Genomic DNA, 20463 nt, shown 5'->3' on the forward strand with positions numbered 1-20463 from the left:
TCAGGTGTGCAGGAAGCAGGAAGGTAAGGCAGCCCATTTCCCACTGCCACTGGGGAGTTTCAGAGTTACAATGCAATTCTTAGGCCTAATGGAATGATAAATCACATTATTGCCCCTGTAGATGCTGGATTAAAAGTGTAGCCTAGAGAATTAATGAGGATTTCCAGGCAGTCACACACTGGAAACAGACATTGGGACAAATATTATTATAGGTCCATTAATAATGTTGCTGTTAGTAGGCCTACACTTACGAAAAAGATCTATAATAGGCTATTCATTTTACATGGTCGCTATACAAATAGAAAATCTATAAATCCCTATAGGAATATTATAGTGAAAGGAGATAAAAACAAATGCCTTAAAAGTCACGATCTAAGTCTTTATTTCAATATTATAATTAATTTTCATTAAGGTAGAGTTGGTACAATTGCCAATAACTACTGTTTACAGTATAAATATATAAATAATATAAATAATCAAAACACTTGTAGGTTGTTTTGGATAAATTTAAAGGATTCAAAGTTCATACTGAATCAGATAGGTGTGTAATAAACGTAATATAATAAAATAATAATAATCAACATTAATAGCTTATTTACTGCACGTGACAGTTTGAATCAGATCTTATTTGTTCTACACGGACACCATAAAATCTAGGCTACCACAATCCTGCCCCACTTGAATTGTCCTACATAAAAAAAACATCTTAATAGGCATAATCGAAACCCAAGTGATGTCACTCCGCACACCAAATTGTAGGATCGAATCATGTTTATTAATGTGTTCAGGAAATCCCCACAGAAACAGTTTGCAGGGGAACTTACAGATTTACAATCATTCTTGACAGAAGTGCCAGCTTAACCCCCACGGTTCCACACTGAGGACGCTGAAGCTCATGACCAGTTAACGACGCACCCATCCCCCCCTAACAGGTCTACCACCAGTCCCTCCAGCTCAAGGATGAGGTACTGCTACCAGTACTTGCTCTGTTGTTTTTTAGTAACTCAATCATGAAGCGTACAGTGCTGTAATGTACAGTAGCCTGTTAGCACCCAGACATTTGAGCTAGGCTTCCTTCCTTCATATGCCTGAAGCGTTTACAGTTAAGAGCCTTCATATTTGGTGCTTTTCCTTCATCCCAACCAGGAAATTAGACAGCTGGATGCTTACAGCTTTTGTTGCCAATGTATTACTGCCAACCTTTAGTGACATGAATCTCTTGAAACATCTGCGGTTTAGGCCCTCAAGGATACACTACTTTCATATACAGGATTTGTCATACTGCTCAAATGCATTTGGTTCAGCAGTCATGGTACAAATAGAAATGCTAAAACTAGATACAGAAAAACAACACATGTAACATTTCTTAAAGGAATAGCGTTTGAAGCTTTTGAATGTATGAGGACACCAATCTCAAGTTGCCAGTTGAAACCACTGTTTTTGAAATGCCCAACACCATGTTTTGGTGACCTACTTCAGTACAGGAGCATTGTCAGAGTCATTAATTATGCTGAAGATCATCACACAAAATCCAATTCAATTTGGGGAGTCAAATGTCAGCTACTAAAAATTTTGAAATGACAGAAAACTTGCATATACTTTAATATTCTAATTTCAAAGCGAATTTAACTTTTTAAGAATTCTACCGAAAGATTGTTGGCTTGCCTTGTGCTTCATGGTCTCGCTTACTGGGGGGAGAAAGGTAGTGTTCATTGGAGAACCATTGCTAAGAATAATCTGTTATATTCCAATATAATAATAAAACAAACAGCATGATTTTCAAATGACACAAGAATGATCGAGGATGGGCGTTTTTTTTTTCTTTTTGATTTGCTTCAACCTGATACAGGTTACGATGCAATTTACTGAATCTCTTTTACAGGTGGGTTGAGGTTTCAAAATCAAACAGGTTAAAATGAACATCCTAGCATTCAGTCTACATTGGGTGAACATGTCTGGTTAACACAGATATATACTACAGAGAGAGAGGGAAGGAGAGCTTGCACCCTTGCTCTTTCTTTGCCTTATGAAAACCATGCTTCCTGTGGAGAGTAAGGGTAGGGAGAAGGGGGCCGTGCAAGACTGAGAGTGGGGGTAGGCTGAGTGGGGTAGGAACTGAGTTTGGTGGATGGAGGAGGGGCTTGAAGAGCCAGACCACTGTTTCCACAGGAGGTGTGTAAAAGGCACGCCAGGGTTACTCCCAATCCCAGCCAATGGACACAGAGACGCCTTCACACCCACACGCACTCACTGAACACGCACACACACGGTACACACACACCCACACGCGCACACACAAGCAGCACAGGCTAGAGCCCCATGACAAGAGAGGAAGGGAGAAGGCAGAGGGGGGAAAGGTGGGGAATGGAGGATGTTCTTGGAAGAAAGAGCTGGGGTTGAAGATGAGGTCAGATGGGAGCGAAGGGGCCTGGATCCGGTGCTGCCACTGTGTTGAAACAGAAAAAAATAAACGACAAACAAAAATCAAAACTGGTGGAATGGATCATTTCTGGTTCTTAAGTTGGTTGGAGAGCCAGTCCAGGCCCTCGTACAGGCCGTCCCCACTGGTGGCGCAGGTGGCCTGGATGTACCAGTTACGCTGGCGGAGGGCGTGCAAGCCCAGCTTGTCTGTGATCTCTGCAGCATTCATAGCGTTGGGGAGGTCCTGGGAAAAGAGGGCACAGTCTGTCATGATGCAATGTTGGATATTTAAAATGCAGCCAGAGTACCATCCTTACTGTGTATAGCAGCCAGGCCTCCAATGAAAAGCTAAGATCTTCAATCTCAGCGTTATAGTTCAAACATGACTTTTATAGTTCAAAAATGACTGAACATTTTGTCAGAAACAAAAACGTAAGCTCACCTGTTTATTCGCAAAAACAAGCAGCACGGCGTCTCTGAGCTCGTCCTCAGCAAGCATTCTTGACAGCTCCTCCCTCGCCTCGTTCACTCTCTCCCTGTCATTGCTGTCCACCACAAAGATAAGCCCTGCATACAAAGATGCATGATTACACATTTAATGACCAGTGGATGGATATGACAGCACTGTCCCATAGGTTTACAATGTACTTGGGGGTTGGGGGTGAGGAATGTGGTGCAAGTAGATATACAATGTATATAAGCCTTAGTAAGTAAGCCTTACTCCTTAATAGAATAACTAATAAATTATGACTTCCCATACTGAAATCTCTTTTTTAATGAGCAGAAATCTACTGGTTCCAAAGCTTTCCTCTATCGCAGATCAAAAGCTGTAATTTTGTTAAGCTAATAATATATTCATCACAAGTGGTTCATACTGCTTATTTGACCTGAAGTAAAAGCCAAAAACTCCAATATCCATGCCATTTCATGGATCAGTACAGTCCAAATCTTGTTGGTTTATAATGTGGCCTGAAATTTTCCCTCCTCAAAATGTCTTGGTAAAATGCAATTAAAAAATATATCCGAGAAGGCGTATGTCACTGAGGTGCATACCAAATGATACAAATGAAACAAGACTAAAATACAAACCCTTGAAGACTACGCTAATAAATTGGACACTCAAAAATGCTAAATAATGAGGTCATTTGTCAGGTGAAAGCTATCCCTTTCTGTGAGTTGGCAGAACACAACCAAACACTAAACTGGAAAACACTTCTGCATTCATGTCACATAGAAAAGATACACTTTCTACTGGATAACACTGTTCACCTCAGCTATCAAATTCAAATAAAGACAATATCAACACTAAATATTACATGAGAACTCAGGGTTTGGCGATGGACCCCCTCTGAATTCTTACATCACCAACAAGAAAATATCTGCAGTCAAGTATAGGGAATGATTCTTTCATTTTAAATAAAATTAACAAAGTGTACAAGTTTTATCACATTGGTTATTTTGTGATCTTTACTTTTAAAAAAGATGGCAGGACACAACTATTTGCTGGATTCTTGAGCATGTAATTTATTTATAATTTGGTGTATATCATAAACTCAAATTGTACCACTCACTAAGTACATGTCTAAGTGTGAAAATGCTGATCACAGACAACCAAAGTTGACAAAATACTTGACTCATGGCGTGTGACAGCTTCAAATGCAGTTTAAATTTGCTGCTTTGAGCTGTCAAACTGACAAATGAAGTAAATGCAGCATAAAACTCACAACATTGTGAGAAAGCAAGTAATGTCTGTAGTGTGCTTTGATGGCAGGCAGACTCACAGTCCGACCATATCATGTCAATAAAATTACAAGGGCACCTGTTATTTCCCTCTTTCAACTAACTTTTTTAAAGATTATTTTTGGTCATTTTTGCCTTTATTCGACACCTCAAACTGAAGAGACAGGACGGATGGGGAGAGCGAAGGGGGGTGACATGCGACAAGGGTCCCAGGCTGGATTCAAACCCAGGACCTAGCAATTACATGGTACACGCCTTAGCCACAGAGCCCCCGCCCCTCTTTCAACCTAATTTATTTCAGGCTCTGTATTATGGCTCTGTATTTGTTTCAGCACATTCTGAGTTGGATTGCCATCCCTATGGCTCACCAAATGTACAAACAAATTATTCTCTAAACAATGTAACAGTGGAAGAAACAGTCAAACAGAAAACTACAGTGTATATTTAGTAGTAAGGTATGTTGTTGCCAGAATACTTTACACTTTGGTATTATTTTGATAAATAAAACTATATTGAACTGTCACTAGCCAACTTCAATTTCACACTTGCATGCTCACGATGTGGATGGTGGTATTGTGTGGTAGCTGCTAGATGTGCAAGAGATGCAAAGACGAGCTAAAGCAGGAGTACTGGTGTCTGTGTGTGAATGATTGGAGATGGCAGTGAACCTGCCGAATCAACCAAAATTAGTCACACAATAGCATTTGGAACAACTCAATCTAAAACTAAAAAAAAAAAATACCTTGGCAGTGAGAATTTACCTGCAAGTTACATCAGTGTATGTGTAACACTTGATAGTCTTAAATTATAGTGCCTACACATATTCAAATACTTACAAATCTGCAGGAGTAGCAGAGGTGTGAACACAATAAAACCACTGAGAATTCAATGGTGAATGAGTCACTGGATCACAAGCTTTAAAATCATCTTTTATGCACCAATGAGACCACCTATGGCCAATAATGCCAGCTAAGGTAAGCCCCCCTCACCTTGAGTGTTCTGGAAGTAGTGGCGCCACAGCGGCCTGATTTTGTCCTGACCGCCCACGTCCCACACTGTGAAGCTGATGTTCTTGTATTCTACCGTTTCAACGTTAAAACCTGGACAAAACAGAAGAAACACAGGTGAATCAGTAATTGACGACAGAATTCAAGTTTTAAAGGCTGGCACTCGATTTGCCAGGCATAACTAAGATCAGCACCCAACACTTTATGCACTTAAGATTTCTATGGACCCAAAACACAATCCATGCCAAGATTCACTTGGCAGGAACTTGCAGAGCTAGATGAGAAGATTCCATTACCAGGTAGCATCGTTAAAACGCGACTGAGGCCAGCTGAGGCCTATGGTACATTCAACTCAATTTACTTAAAACTCTATTTTTTCTGACTGTTGGAGCCTTACATAAAATTAATAAACAGTAAGCAATAAACACTGTTAATACAACCAAAAAATACAACTGTAAAGTCAGCCAAATGGATGAACTCAATATACAGATGTCCTTACCAATGGTGGGAATGGTGGTGACTATCTCTCCAAGTTTGAGTTTGTACAGGATGGTCGTTTTGCCAGCAGCATCTAGACCGACCATGAGAATCCTCATCTCTTTCTTGCCAAACAGGCCCTTGAATAAGCTTGTAAATACATTCCCCATGGTGACGAATCTGTCCAGAGAGAGGGAGGCAGACAGGGTTAGGAGAGAACGACATCAATAGTGTTACAGGGGGGTTAGAGAAAAAGTATATTATTGATGTTAAGACACCATCAAATATTAATTATACCACATTATCAACGATGTAGCCGGCATGCTAAGGGCAATAAACACACTATTATTTTATTGAAAACGTCAGCCTATTCATCGTGACAGCATTGACAAATGACCAAAACAAGTTGGTGATAACAGATTGTCTAGGCATCTTGTGAACGTAAGAACTGATGATATGGATAATTGTCGTTGTACAAAACAAAACATCTCGAGAGGTAGGCAATTGAAGGTAACAGCAGTGTCGTGCTTGGTGGTTAAACGTCGCTATCAGCGTTTCGTTTAGAGGATACGTGACAGCATTCCGTAACGTCAGCGTTAACCATCATCTAACGTTTCCCTGCATACATTTAATTGCTTATCTAGCTGGTACACGCCGTATTGTGAATTAGAAAATTAGTTAACCGCACTAATAACTGAACAGCTAATCACCGGATCAGGAGGGCCTGTTCTGGCTGGCTAGCTCCATATCTAACGGCAGCAGGGGGATGTGGGAACTGTCACAAGACGCTAGCTAGCTAACAACACCTCGACCTTAGCAAAGGGCCAATTGACAAACAATCCAGCTAACGTTACAGCGGGTCTAGGTAAGAGCAAAAGATAACAGCGCAACGTATATGGCAAATCATTAATATTTTATTTTTAACGGATAACTAAAGCTAACTAGCGTTTAGCCGGCTACCTCAACTCAAAGCAGCTTAGTGTTGGTTAAGGGCGGATGCATCGTAGCAAGCCAACACCTAGGCAATTGCTAACTTAGCTAGCTCGGTTGCGTTAGCTTGCTGCTAGCGGGCGATTCAACCTCGCGAAACCTGAAACTGACCAATTAGCACCACAGTTTTGAAAACAAGGCGAGTCATGTGTAGCATAATATGTTGCACGAAGCTGTCGATGGAATCTATTTCCAGTAATCACCGGCATCCACAATGACATATCTTTGATCGGTCTACCAACGGTACTGTTTTAGCTAGCTAGCTTGCTAACGTACCGTTAGCTAAATGCCGCGTCAGTGTAGAGAGGAAATGGTGACGTCATTTCAATAATATACAACAAATAAACAAGACGTTTGTACAGGACAATCGTCAGTTCCGATAGTAGAGCTTTTCTTTGTCAAAAAACGTTACATTTGTGCTGATTATTACCTTAGAAAGACAGCTTCTCGATCTTTCTGTTCTCTTTCACCGTCACTCCAAAATGGCGTCTTGCGCAACCAGGGAGACACCGGTGTACGGGCACTTCCCACTATCAAATCCTATCCAATCATATCACCTACAGTGTAAAAACTAACCCGCCTCTTTTTTGCTGTTGTCCTATCACATGATCAACAGATTTCAGTGTGCACAAATCTCGAGGAAGTGAACCGCATGAAAGTTTATTCAAGTTTCAGCCACAGCCATTTAATTTAAAAAGTGGGTTACACCAGACTGATAGTATTTCGTAAACCTTTAGCTATGTCGTATACTTTCCCCACTAATATGGCGTATTGCCACAACTCCAGCTACTGGGACTCCCAAAATGCTGTGGCTGTCGTTTGAAACACCTATTTCATTATCATGTTATTGTTGGATCACAGTAGTTTGCCTACTATGCTTTGTGTTGGAATCCTAAATCTGTCAGCATTCTGTGATATGGCTAAAATGATAGAATTTGGTATTCACATTGTCCACAGCTCCTGGTGTAATTACCCTTTTGCTGATGGTCAGAGCAGGCTGTTTTAAGGCAGTGTGGCCAGGCAGCCCTTTAGCTTCTGATTGTTGATATATTGTAGTTACTGAACAACTGAACAGCCTTTTGAAGTGAGTAGGGTCCACTGATCCTTTTAGCCTTGTTCCGACAAGGCACATTCTGAACTGAACAGGGTTTCAAGCCACCATGGGCAGGTGTACTATTTGCTTCTGATTGCTGTAGTATTTAGCAAGTTGTTTCAAGCCACTAGGGTCAGCCGTCTCATTAGCCTGTATTAAGAATGATGAAGCTGGGTTAGAAAATGATCAGTTGTGATGTTGTTTAGTGAAGGAAAGAGCTGAGTCTGATTTGCGTCAAAACGGGGTCTTTACAGGAGGCTTGAGGACCAAAATTTGCTATTGGGCCTCCTGAAGGTTTTGTGGGCCTAATTTAACAAAATATCTGCAATGGGTGGGGCCCACTTGATTGACCCTAATGACAACACCCCTTTCCTCCAGCATCAAAGCCAGATTTCTAGATAAATGTTGACAATATAGTCATAGTACAAGTAGGGATTTGTAAGGTGGTGGGGGGGCTGTGTATGGCTCACCTCAAAAAGCTGCCAGAGCAGCGAGTACAATGAGCTTTGGACACAGCAACTCCCCCAATATTATATCAATTTTTTCAACTTTTAAAAATAGGTTTGACTTCAAAAACCAATGTTATCAAGTCAAAAATTACTGACAGGCAATACAGTATGATTCTGATTAAAATAAATTTCACAGAAATACACAATGGACACACACTGGTCATTTTTGCACCACAAAAATGTATATCAACAACTCCAACTCTACTCTGCAGTCATTAATTACTGCAACACCTTGCTTCCTACCTGAAGTAAGCTGGAGGAGAGGGGGAATGAAGGGAGGTGAAGAGAAAAGAAGGAGACGAGGCAGAAGAGAACAGCTTCTTTGCTTATGAGGACATATAGTCATTTATTAAGATATAAAACTTTGGCAATTATTCACTGATGTTTTAAGCAGCTTCTCTCATCATAAACCCTATTAGGACACCAGGTAACATGCCAGCACGAACACTAGTTTCCAGGTCTTGGAGGAAAGGAAGCAGTATCCTGAGAATTGGACAGGTTCCTTGAACTGCCTCCTTTGCCCCAATGAAAAATTGTGCATGGATCTGAATATGTGGGTTAGAGCAAGATAAAAAAAAAATACACAGTTGAAAAACTGATGATACATATACTGATACAGGCAGTTGACTAACCTCAAATTCCTACCAAAAGCATTGGCCATCCAACATTTACTCATGAAACTCAATCATGTCAACAATACAGCATCCAAACAAACATGTAAGCAGTTATCTGACAACATGGCTTTAGCCAACAACAGGAAAACCCCATGCCTAAGTTAGTGCAAACAACAAAAATTAACAAAAATGGTTGTCTCATTCCCGAAGTTCCAGCTTGCCATCCTTGATCCTCCAGCTCCAGCGCTGGCATCTGTCAGGGGCAGGGACACAGCGGAGCCACAGACCAGACTCCTGGATCTCTTGCTGGAAGGACACCATCTTCCTGTCCAGGGTCTCCAGACTGAAGGCTTTCACTGAGATCTGAACGACAGATGGGACATTCATGTGATTTGTCAATCATCAAACACATCAGACACATACTGAATGAAGTGATGTGAATTCCAGTGGCATTTCCCTGCTTGTTTCATGCATCTGAAATGGCACAAGTATCAATGTTCCTCAATCAGTTTTGGGGCTCATTTGACTCTCCTAGACCTGAGGAATAGGAATTTGTATGAATTCTTAAATTGGGTGGTATTCCCCTTTAAGTTCCATCTCTCCTTAAATTCCCCCCGTACAAAGCAGAAGCAAAAGAGGCAAATTCATATTACATATACTGAAAACCTTCCCAAGTGCTTGAACAAGCAGTTTTGACATCAATCAGTTGTCTCTTACCTGATCACTAATTCCTATAGCAACATGGCCCACTTTGACCTGCCGACGTTCACGAATCCTCAGACACTCTCCATGGATGTTCTCAATCCAGATGTCAACACCTGGAGTGGCAGATCACAAAACAGTGACGCCAACAGTAGTCAACTACCATATAGCTTAGTGGGCAGGAGGCAATCATCCATGAGGAATCGATGCCTGCAATCTTACCTTCGAAACAGTATGAGGATGGCTGATTTGCTGAGACCAACCACTCCAGGTGGCCGTCTGTCTGGCTGTTGTAGGAGGAGAAGACTCCAGAGCTGAGATCATCAGACCAACGATCAGAGTCCTTGGAAATGGAAAGAAATTTTCCTTTTGGTCTGCTGCAGGGTTTTGATTTTTGACACACATGTCTTAGTGTCTGCATCCATACACACCTTGTCTGAGGCGTCTATCTGGGATGTGTCCGAGCAGCTGAAGCAGGACGGAGGGTGATCTCGGGGTTCTGGGGAAAGGCTCTGGATCGTGTTGCCTATAGCTACACCTAATGAGAGACGACATATTGGCAATTTCTCTTACAACCATAGTATTCAATTAGCTATTATGGTCAAGCTCTCCTTCCCCATAAATATTGCTGTTGCCATGTGAAAACCTTGTAACTCAGTTTTGGTGATTTTCATGTTTTCACTTCAATTGAAGTATTACATGGTGTTCTACGGGTTGAGAATTCTACCATTATTGATAATTGAGTCTATCATAGGGTATATGTATCTTAGTTCCTGAAAGTTGGTATTTTGGAGGTACTGTACAAGTTTTTCACCAGACAGCGACAATATGCAACAGAAGAAAGGTTAGTCATAGCTTAACCAGACATTACAGGCACCATTTTAACTTGTGATATGTAGTATCTGAATAACCATTTGTTCACAGCAGAGGAGTGAAATTTATTTTGGATATGTATTTCGGTTGGAAAAAGTAGAAGGGTGTTGCCCAGCTGTCCTTACATCTTATAAAAACACAGAGCTTTTCTGACTCACCGTCTCTGAGGTATTCCAGTTCTGGTTCTGATCCCCATGAATGGACAGTTGTTTGTTGGCCTTTACGCAGCAAAGGGAAATGTGCTTGGAGAGCATGGAAATATTCTGTGGACAAGGAAGAGTCCCAGTCTTCCTCCTCCTCCTCCTCCTCTTCCTCCTCCTCCTCCCAATCCCCCTCATAGGCCCTGTCATTTTTTGGCCACACTCCCTTTTTCAGAGAATATTCCTCCTCTCCCATGTATATATCCACTTCAGAATCTGACCCTGTTTCCCAGTCTTTGTCATCTGCAACGTAATCATCCCGCAAGGATTTTGGCTGCGATTCCCATTCCCTAGTCAGGGAATCTGTCTCCACTTCAGAGTCTTGGTCTAGTTCTGAGACGCCCTCCTCCCAGTCGCCGCTGTCCTCATCCACCGCCCTCGTTCTCCAGGGGCTCACCCAGTACATCGTGGGTGCAGAGATGGCAGCTGATGCTGGCTTGGCTGCGGTCAAGGGGATCCCAGGGGACAAAGTGCAGGGTATGTCTCCATTCTGGCTCCTGCCATGATCCACTTTCTCACAGACACCTTTGACAGACCAGTGACTGAGACCTCCAACTGTGGAGCAAAAATTTTCTGTCAGTGTTCTCAATACTCCAAATAATGTCACAACAGCTGTAACTACTTCAGTAATTGGAAAGGAGAAAGGAGATCAAGGCTTTCAATCAATATTTGGTCAAATATGAATAGTACAGAGAGTAAAGTTTTGATCAAGTTCAATGCACTCCACTGCCTTATAAGGCCAATAACTAATGCAACAACCTGCTCTGAGGGCCTTGGTGGTCTTCTTCCTGAGCTCCCTGGCTGATGCCCGTCTGTCAGGATCCTTCTGGAGGCCGGCCCTGAACACTTTGGCGGTGAAATGGTTACAGTTGGAGGGCACCTCCCATAGAGGTGGAGGCTCACTGACAATCTGACCAACAGATGACAAGAAATGTCAGAATATCTGTCTGCTATATTGAACACAGTGTTTATGTTTGGGATAGGGATGAAATTTAGTTCTGTCAATTCAGGGTTTGACATTAAAATACCTCCCACATTGTCTACATTAATATCTTATTGGAGCAGCATCTAGCTCAACATATTGAAAACAGTAGGCTATTATAGCTTGTGCCACACAGCCACAATCACGTACAATGACCTACTGTACTATCACATTGCTTTTTTCTAGCAAATGTTTTGTTTTTGTGTCAGAAAATAGCTGTATTTTTGGGAGGAGTTTAGTCATGCCAAGATCATCTTAATATGACGCAGACTAAACCCGAGCGCTTTGTGCTAATAATGATTTTTCCCATGAGGGGAAAAAAAGGAGACACTGACCTTGAGACACAGTGGATGGGAATAGTAGCGTATCCAGGGGTGGCATCCATTGAGCATGTGCAGTAGCATGCAGCAGCTGCTCCACACGTCCGCCTTGGCACAGCGCTGGTCCCCCTGCGCCACCTCGGGCGCCATGTGGGTCTCCGTGCCAGGGAAGCCAGACCCTGGGGCACGGACAGACAGTAACTCAGTTGTCATCTCTCCCCTACCTTCCCTTCCCCCCTAAATCACATCCCCCTTCTCTCCTGTCTTCCTTCTCTGCTAGCGCCTGAACATGCTCCTGTTTTGTTTATACCCTATCTCCCTGGTTCTTACTTCTATATTTAGCAGTTTTCGATCTCCAGTAGGTAGACAGGAATATTTGTTACATCTATTGTCTTGGTAGTGTGGCTTCAGTCACGTTTACCATTAGGGGAAGATCCAGGTAGGTAAGAACCATTAGAACCAATACAATACAAATCAGTACAATCAGTGTTGCCTTTTATCAGCTTAACAAATATAGGCTACCCTGTGAGTTATAAAAGATCAATAACTCTTTGAATTGCAGCTGCTTTATTTCTGTCAGTAGAATTGGAAAGTAATTGAATTTTAGCAGTGGTAAGTCAAAAGCCTGGAGCCTGGGCACTGCTTTTCTCTCCATTTGTATTTATTTATTTATTTAGGTTGTAGTTCACTCACCCCTGAATGCCTTGGTATTCTGTCCATTGTCATCTAATGTCTCAGAGAGACCAAAGTCACAGAGGAACGTGTCTCTGCAGTCCGCGGACAGCAGCACATTGTCAACTGGAATAAAATCAGTAGATATAGGCGTTAATGAGAGTATATTTAGAGAATAATAAGAGAATATTTTCAACTTGTGTTTATTATGAAATGGTTGACTGAGAAATTAGGAGTCCAAGTGTTGATAGGAGCCATAGACTGTCAGATTGATGGGTACACATGGGGTGATACTTCTTATCTTCTGACACTAGAGGGTGTGCTGGGCAACATCTTCAAAAATGTCAGCGATATACTGTAGAATACACACAGGCATGTTTTCCACCCCCTCATAGAGATCTCATACGATTAGACTGGTTAATTTGGTGGCTAGTGAACCTGCTCACTGGAAGGGCAGGATGGAGGGGCTTGTTTTGAATGGGTCCCTCCCTACCCAATCCTCTCAGTACGGATTACTGAGGGTTTAGGGGCGAGGGGTCAGTTTAGGATTAGGTACTATCACTGGTGGAGCGAGGTCACTGTGGACCCAGTAGACATTGTATGGGGCTCCTTCTCTATATTTTTGATTGATTGATTGATATGTTTATTTGAGTGTCCTGCACCATTTATGGTGCCCAGCCCGTATGGGCTTACAAGACACTAGACAACAACAACAGTCAGGATGGCCACATGACACATCATAATATACAGTTCCACAAATTCAAAAAGAGAACACTTCATAAACATTCAATTTCCATGACAGAAATGACCGATGTTGGATACAATGTTCTCTGTCTTAGTTGCCATGCATTTTCTATAAATCTTGCTAAAACAAAAATCTCCTCATTAAAGAGCCAACTCAACATATCACCTTCAGACAACCAAAACAAATCAGGGTTCTTCAACTGAATTTTTTCAAATAGATGATTCCTCAAATCGCTGTACATAGGACAGTGAAACATAAAATGAAATTCATCCTCAACAACACCAAGATCACAGAAAACACATAAACGCAGCTCTTCAGGAATACCTTTATATCTGCCTACCTCAATTGCCAGTGGTAAGGTACCAGTTCTTAACTGAGCACATAAGTGCTCCTGATAGTATTAATTCCATTGTTACTGCATGGAGAGATGGGGCACTGTGGTTACATTAGCCTACATTTGAATAAACTACAACCCCCCAAACTAGGCATTACAAATCATTTAGTAAACTGAAATAAAAATAAATGAAATGATTCAGTAGATCCCACTCATCTGGTGTGCAAAGCAGGTGAAAATAAACACAAAAAATTAGTCACAAATACTATTTGACCCAGCCTTAATACCTTTGATATCCAGGTGCAGGACGTGTCTATGGTGCAGGTGTTCCAGCGCCCCCAGTACCTGACAGAGGTAGTGCAGTGCTAAATCCTCAGGTAGGTTGCCCCTCTCTTTTAGTAGCTGGGCCAAACAACCTGAGGATGTTTAGACAAGTCTCATTACTTCAGTTATGACTAAATACGATTTTTTGCATTCCATTGGCTGTAAACTAGGCATTCATGTTGATTATGACAAAGTAAAGGTGTTTGTTTGTTATTTCCACACTGGAGAAAGTTTACCTGGCTTCAGGTTCATGAAGAGCACGATGTTCAGCCCCTCCCTCACCGCCCCGAAGAGCTCCACCACATGAGGAGAGTTGAGAGCGCTCCACGTGCTCACCTCCTCACTGCTGAAGTGACTCAGCGGAATCTGGAAAGGATGACATTCAGCTAAACACCATTTCAATTATCAGTTTCTGAGGCAAGTTCAGCTTGAGACTTAATTATCATTTCTGTACTGTAGAGCTAAGATTGTGGTTTCAAAAGCTTTGGATGGTATGTATTTCTTGGCTTTCTTGGCTTACCCTTTTGGCTGCACACTCAAATCCAGTCCCTTTGTCCCGTATACAGAACACATCACCATACGAGCCGTTCTGGATGTGGTGAAGGGTGCAGTATTCTTCTCCCTCCCTGTACTTAGAGCTACTGGGCTGGAGTTGCTGAAAGATACAAAAAGTACACAACCAAAGCACAGATGAGAGATTGACTGTAGGGAATCTATATGGTCAGTAGGCGTAGTATTGAAGTATTAAAGGCATGTAACTGAGACAGTATGGATGAAAAGGGAAGTAGCACATCATGTATTTTAGGCATATGTAAGCATATTAACGTCAGATATCAGCAAAACCTAATGAATGTAAATGTCTTACATTATGAAATATGAGTCCTTCATTGACATGTACATTGGTCTTCCACTCATTCGGAGTGTGCTTTAACAGATCTTTGAAGAAAGGTGAAGCAAAGTGCCTCGGCATCCGCGTCACTCTGCCTCTCAGTCCATCCAGCACTGTGTCAATATCAGACACAGCCCCAACACTATCTGTACACAGAGATGTAGACTCAACACTAAGAGTACAGGTGGAGTCAGACATTCCCAGCAGGCTCTGCGCGCAGCCAGAAGCCCCTGTGGTGGACTCAGACACACTCTGTCGACTGGAGGTAGACTCAAAACCCCACTCAGCATGACATGGGGAGGAGTTAAAGCCAGACACACCCATGAGGTCAAAGGTTGTGTCTGACACGTTCTTTAAGCAGCATACAGAGTCACACCCATCCGTTACACAGCAGGATGAGTCAGACTCGCTCTCATGAGTGCAAATGGATTCCGACTCTTGCTCCAGGCCGCAGTCAGAGTCTGACGCCCCCCTGCCATCAACACTAGATGTGTCTTCTGCATCTATTAATCCGTATTGGTCCTCTGACAGTGACACATCCTCGAGTCTGCTCACACAGTCATACACATCTGCGCAGCTGCAACAGGACGCAGACTCTCCTTCATGCGCATGGGACCGAGACGCCACCCCCAAACTGCAGTCTGCGTGGCTGCAAGGGTGCACGATCCAGTCAGTAAACTGAGGAGGAGGAGGTATGATTTCGGCAGGTGATGTCATCTCGTTATCCGCTGATCTCAGCCAGTCGATCTCCTGCACCCACAGACCCTGGATGATCGGACGCTCCTCCCCTTCCTCCCTCCTCTGTCTTGTTGCCCTGGTCTTCCTCCGCTGCTTCCTGCGAAGGCGGTACTGCGGGAGTTTGGGGGTCTCGTCAAAGTCCTCTTCTTCTGTGTTTGCGGATTTCTCGGTGAGGGACCTGCAGTTCAGAAGATGTATGTTAAAAATACTAACAGAAGCTCTGCAGGTTCAGGGGCCTCTACACCCTGAGATTGACCAATTTTGAGATCAATCAAAATGACTGAGTCCTCACTGTTGTTTTATTTAGTGAGAGGCATAGACAATAAGATACGGGGATGTGGATCATGCGTTGGGAGGTACCTCTGCTTTTCGAGCAGCTGAGGTCTTGAGTAGAGGTATTGTGTGTTGGTGGGGCTGAACTCCTGGGAGTCTTCTCCTGGGACATAGAGTCACATTCTAGGTTAGAGATCATCTACTGGGTGTCATGGAAGATGCAGTCGTATACTCTATTAACATATGCTCTAAAATATGAGTACATTCTCAACATCCACATGCTGCTAACAGGGATGAAAAGTAATTAAGTGCTTTTACATAAGTGCTGTACTTTGTGTTATACTCTATTACTTTTACTTTTAATGCCTAAATTAAAGTTTAAATGGGTGTGGCAGAAGCTTAAAGGTTAGAGAACTGGGCTTATCACCAGAAGGTAAGTGGCTCAATTCCCCAAAATGGTTGGGAAAATCTACGCTATCAACAACAACTATCATAAAGGTGCCATTGAGTAAAGCACTTAACCCCCAATTCCACTAGAGAAACTGTTCAGTAGCCGACAGTAGAGGAGTATGGTTGCACTTCGCAGCTCCCAGGTGTGTAAATGTATGAATATGAAGCAGAGTGGTGCTGAAAAAGAGCATGCATGCTTGGCAAAACAACTTTTACTTTGGAGGACTTTCCTCAGTGCTGTTCCACCAGGGTAATTTTACCTTTATTTAAGTAAGGAATTTGAGTAATTCTAACATCACTGACTACTTCTATACTGATTTCATTCATCACTCCCTGTATGCCATTCTAAGAGTTTCAGTCGGTGCATTTGAGTTATTATTATACATCAGTCTCAACATTTCATATGCCATTTGGTGGAAGCTTTATTAAAAGCACCTTAAAGTGTCATGAATCCACAATGCATACATTTCCAGTATGAATCTCTAGTTTTATTGTTTAACCCCTAAGTCTCTACCAACTATTCACACTTAGGCCCACAATCTTACCCTCAGCCTGTGCGATGATGGACACATAAGGATCGTCTTCAGACTCCTCTTGCCCCTCTGCACCCACATGCTTGGCAGTACCATGCTCCATCACCCAACTCAGATGAGGGCCGATGGCTTGAACCAGCGAGTCCTTTTCATCTTCACACTCTTGGCTGTCGTCCTTGCCAAGAAACGAGAGCCCAGATCCTCCCGTCACTACGATGAACGGTGTGTTGGAGTTAAACATTCTAGGTATGGCCATTGCTCTTGCGCTATAGGTGCTCTTCTAATATATGGGAGCTGGAAGAGGAGAAGAACAAAACACACACTCATTCTCAACAACTGGTGTAGGATGGAATCCAAAAGAATGGCAGAAAACTAGAACATGCACACTGTATTCTGGTAACAACGTGTATAAATGTGTTAACACCCTAAAAGTTGGCAATGTTTTGCAGCCAGAGACACTCCATTTGAAGCTGTGAGTGAGGATAACTGAGCCAGAACAGTTGTTATCCAGACAAAAAGACATTGCAGGACATAAGCTAGGTGGGGCAACAATCTGTCTCATCAATAATTCGACAACTCCCAAATAGAATTCACTTTGGTGTCGGTTCATGAGACATTCAGAGACAACCAGGGAGATGAGTCAACATGCATTTTTTAGTGTGGAGTCTAGGGTCAGACAGCTATATCAGTTTGCCAATATATTGTGTCAATATTGTCCTTTTATTAAAAATCAGATACCAGCCAGACAGTGTCATGTACCTCCGATACGATGGAGGTCCCAGTAGGTGAATATGTTTTTTATTCTTATTATTATTTCAGATGGCTGACCAGAGCAATCATTCCAGTGTGGTGTTGGAATATTTTATTCAACAGTCTGTAAAACCTGCAATGAAACCTGCTTCACCCTGCCTGATCCTGCCTTAACGAGCTGCAACCCACCTAAAACCCACCTTCAATGGAGTTTTAGTGTCACATGGTCTAAATGCTGTTTCAGGGGCTTTTCCACCCTGACAAGAATACTGACAGGAGTACTGAATCCATGTAACTGTAACTACTGCCACAAAATATTGATCGGCAGCTTCAATCCAAAAATATCAGTAGTGGTATCAGCCTTCAAACATCCATGCCGGTCAAACCCTAGTGGAAACAGCAAATTTAGTTATGTATTTGGCAAGCATTTTAATGTGGTGGCATTTGCCATGGCTGGGTGTGAATGAGCAGACACCAGCAGTGATCCTGGCAAGGTGAGTATAAATAGCATGCAGAGCTTTGGCACGCACAGAGCAAGCTGCATGCCTTTCACTGGGCCGGCCAGCTGTCAAAGTCTCTCTTCCTCAGCGCCCGCCATATTGACAGTGAAGACCGGGGGATCAAAACAATTCTTGAAGACCAGACACTTCCCACAAACCCCGCACTTGAAGGGTTTTATGCGCTAAAGACCTCATACAGAAGCTGCTTTTGCCTGAGTACAGTTTGTAGATGGCATAGAGCACAGCAAAGTATGTCTGAAACTGTAAGCATGTCTAAAGCTTAGAAAATCAACAGGAATGTATATATTTGCACACACACAACTATAACTATTCTATAATTGTAGAGTTGTACTATATTTTTGTTCACCCTCATAGAACTCTTTAAAGTAAAAGGAGAGCTACACCTGTGTTGTGCATATTCCTGAGGAAACAAAATAACTAAAACAATCATAATCATGTGATTTCAACTTCTTGGTAGTCAGGTAACACTCAAAAATCTCAATCACAATATGTTCCCTGACACACGAGCACTACATCTTAAAACAGTGGTCCCATATTCTCTGAGCTGAGCAGATCCTGACCCTGGTCATCTGGTGCATCACCAGTTCCGCAGTTTACTTCCTGTCAACTGGACTGTTGGCTTCCCGAAAGCCACTTCCCGCTTAACTCAGTGACCTGAGAGTGAGACCATCTCCACTAAAACAAAGCCAGATTCACAGTGTGGGTTGAAAAGAATCAGCTTACTGAAATACTGTACCAGCTAACAGGAGAATCAGTTGCTCCTTTCCCGCTTCAGGTCTGGGTGAAATCACTCCAGTGGTCCGGTAGAAGTTCCTCTTCCTTCCTGCCTGTCTCTCCGTCTGTCCTGTGTTTATGTGTGTGTGTGTTTCGGTCTCCAAGTGTAACTTACCGGCTTTCTGCCCCACCGGCCCTCCTGATTGGTGGACCATGTGTGTGAGTTATGAGCTCTCGTACCTCACTCACCCCACCCCACCCCTCCCCACCACCACCACCACCCCCTGTCCACCCACACACCCCACCGCCCCCTCCAACCTCCAAAGACACTCTAGCATAGATACTGGACATGCCCTCAGTGACACTTGGACACAGACAAGAGAACTTCTTCACACAGCTCACAACTCATTCTCTGACTTTATACTTGAATGTTTCACCGATTACAGCTTCAGCAACTTTTAAGAAAGAGATGAAAGGTTCTAGCTCTGTGAAGCAACAGATTGTAAGACGATTGTAATAAAAGTTAAAAGTGTTCAAGCAAAAGAATCTTGGCATTTAACTTTTAAGAGCCCAACTTAGATATAAATCATCAGATTTATGGAATTTAATATGAATTCATTCGCCATGCTCAGTCAGTCAGGACTTGTTGTGACTAAGTTTGTAATGTTGATTGAATGTTTCAACCATCATTCAATGAAGTGTGGTGCAAAGACAATGAATAACTAATATCTGCACATTCATGCTTTACTAGTCTGGCCATTGGCACCAATCCAACAATGCTGCTTCCTCTCCACCACATTTGTTGTCCCAAATTCAGATGACTGGAATCTATACATTCCTGAGGGAATTAGCAAAATGCCAGAGGAGGGAGTGTGTGTGTGTGTGTGTGTGTGTGTGTGTATGTGTGTGTGTGTTTTGGGGGGGTCCCTTTCCCTGGCAACATCTGAATGGATCAGTGACTGACCAATAGTGAGGCTGTGGAGAAAGCGTGCTGACACGTCAATGGGTTTTTGTCAGTTCAGTCTTCTCCACTGTTGGTGGGTCAAAGTGGCTATACATAGATCTGGAAAACCTCTCCAGGGTTGTTCGTGCTCCTTCAGGTCTCACTCACAACAATTTATGTCAGAGACGTTGATGGAATTAATATAAATTCTGCTGAATAGGATCTTTGGAAGCTTTAAAGTAGTATACAACCATGAAAAAACCAGATCAGGGCAAGGGTTGATTAAGTTTCAAGGTTTAATATGAAAAATCCGTCACGCCCAAAGGTGTTTAATAATTTAATTATGAGGATAAACCACTTCCTGAATTAAATGATTTGAAACTGAATTGCAGCCAAATCTGTATTGGATCTCTGCATCTCAATAAAAAGGGAGTAGTCTGTTTTAGAGGGCCTTCAGAAAACTAACCCCCCTGTAGAGAACTTATCCCTGATAACAATGCAGCCACACAGGAGAGGAGTAGCTGGCCTCATTTAGAGCTGAAACCTCATCTGTTGTCCATTGTGTTCAACTCAAGCAGAAGCGTCACTATGTGTTTTTGGCCACCAGAGGGCGTATGAAATTGAACTACTCCATACTGGCTGTGCTGGG

General features: G+C 42.6%; 1 protein-coding gene across 1 annotated transcript; it reads right to left on the reverse strand.

The window, feature by feature from the left end:
- Positions 1-1708: 1708 nt before the first annotated feature.
- Positions 1709-7133, reverse strand: arf2b (ARF GTPase 2b). Its single transcript, XM_071545726.1, has 5 exons — positions 7066-7133; positions 5668-5825; positions 5151-5261; positions 2864-2988; positions 1709-2665 (listed from the first exon to the last, which is right to left on the reverse strand). The coding sequence occupies exons 2-5, from the start codon at positions 5813-5815 to the stop codon at positions 2504-2506; spliced, it is 546 nt and encodes a 181-aa protein (XP_071401827.1). The 5' UTR covers positions 5816-5825; positions 7066-7133; the 3' UTR covers positions 1709-2503.
- Between the last annotated feature and the right edge of the window lie 13330 nt (positions 7134-20463).

This window comes from Centroberyx affinis, unplaced genomic scaffold, assembly GCF_046629955.1.
Source record: "Centroberyx affinis isolate AG114_WGS23_722 - 3 ecotype Tasmania unplaced genomic scaffold, CSIRO-AGI_Caff_v1 ptg005038l_1, whole genome shotgun sequence".
NCBI classification, from domain to species: domain Eukaryota; kingdom Metazoa; phylum Chordata; class Actinopteri; order Beryciformes; family Berycidae; genus Centroberyx; species Centroberyx affinis.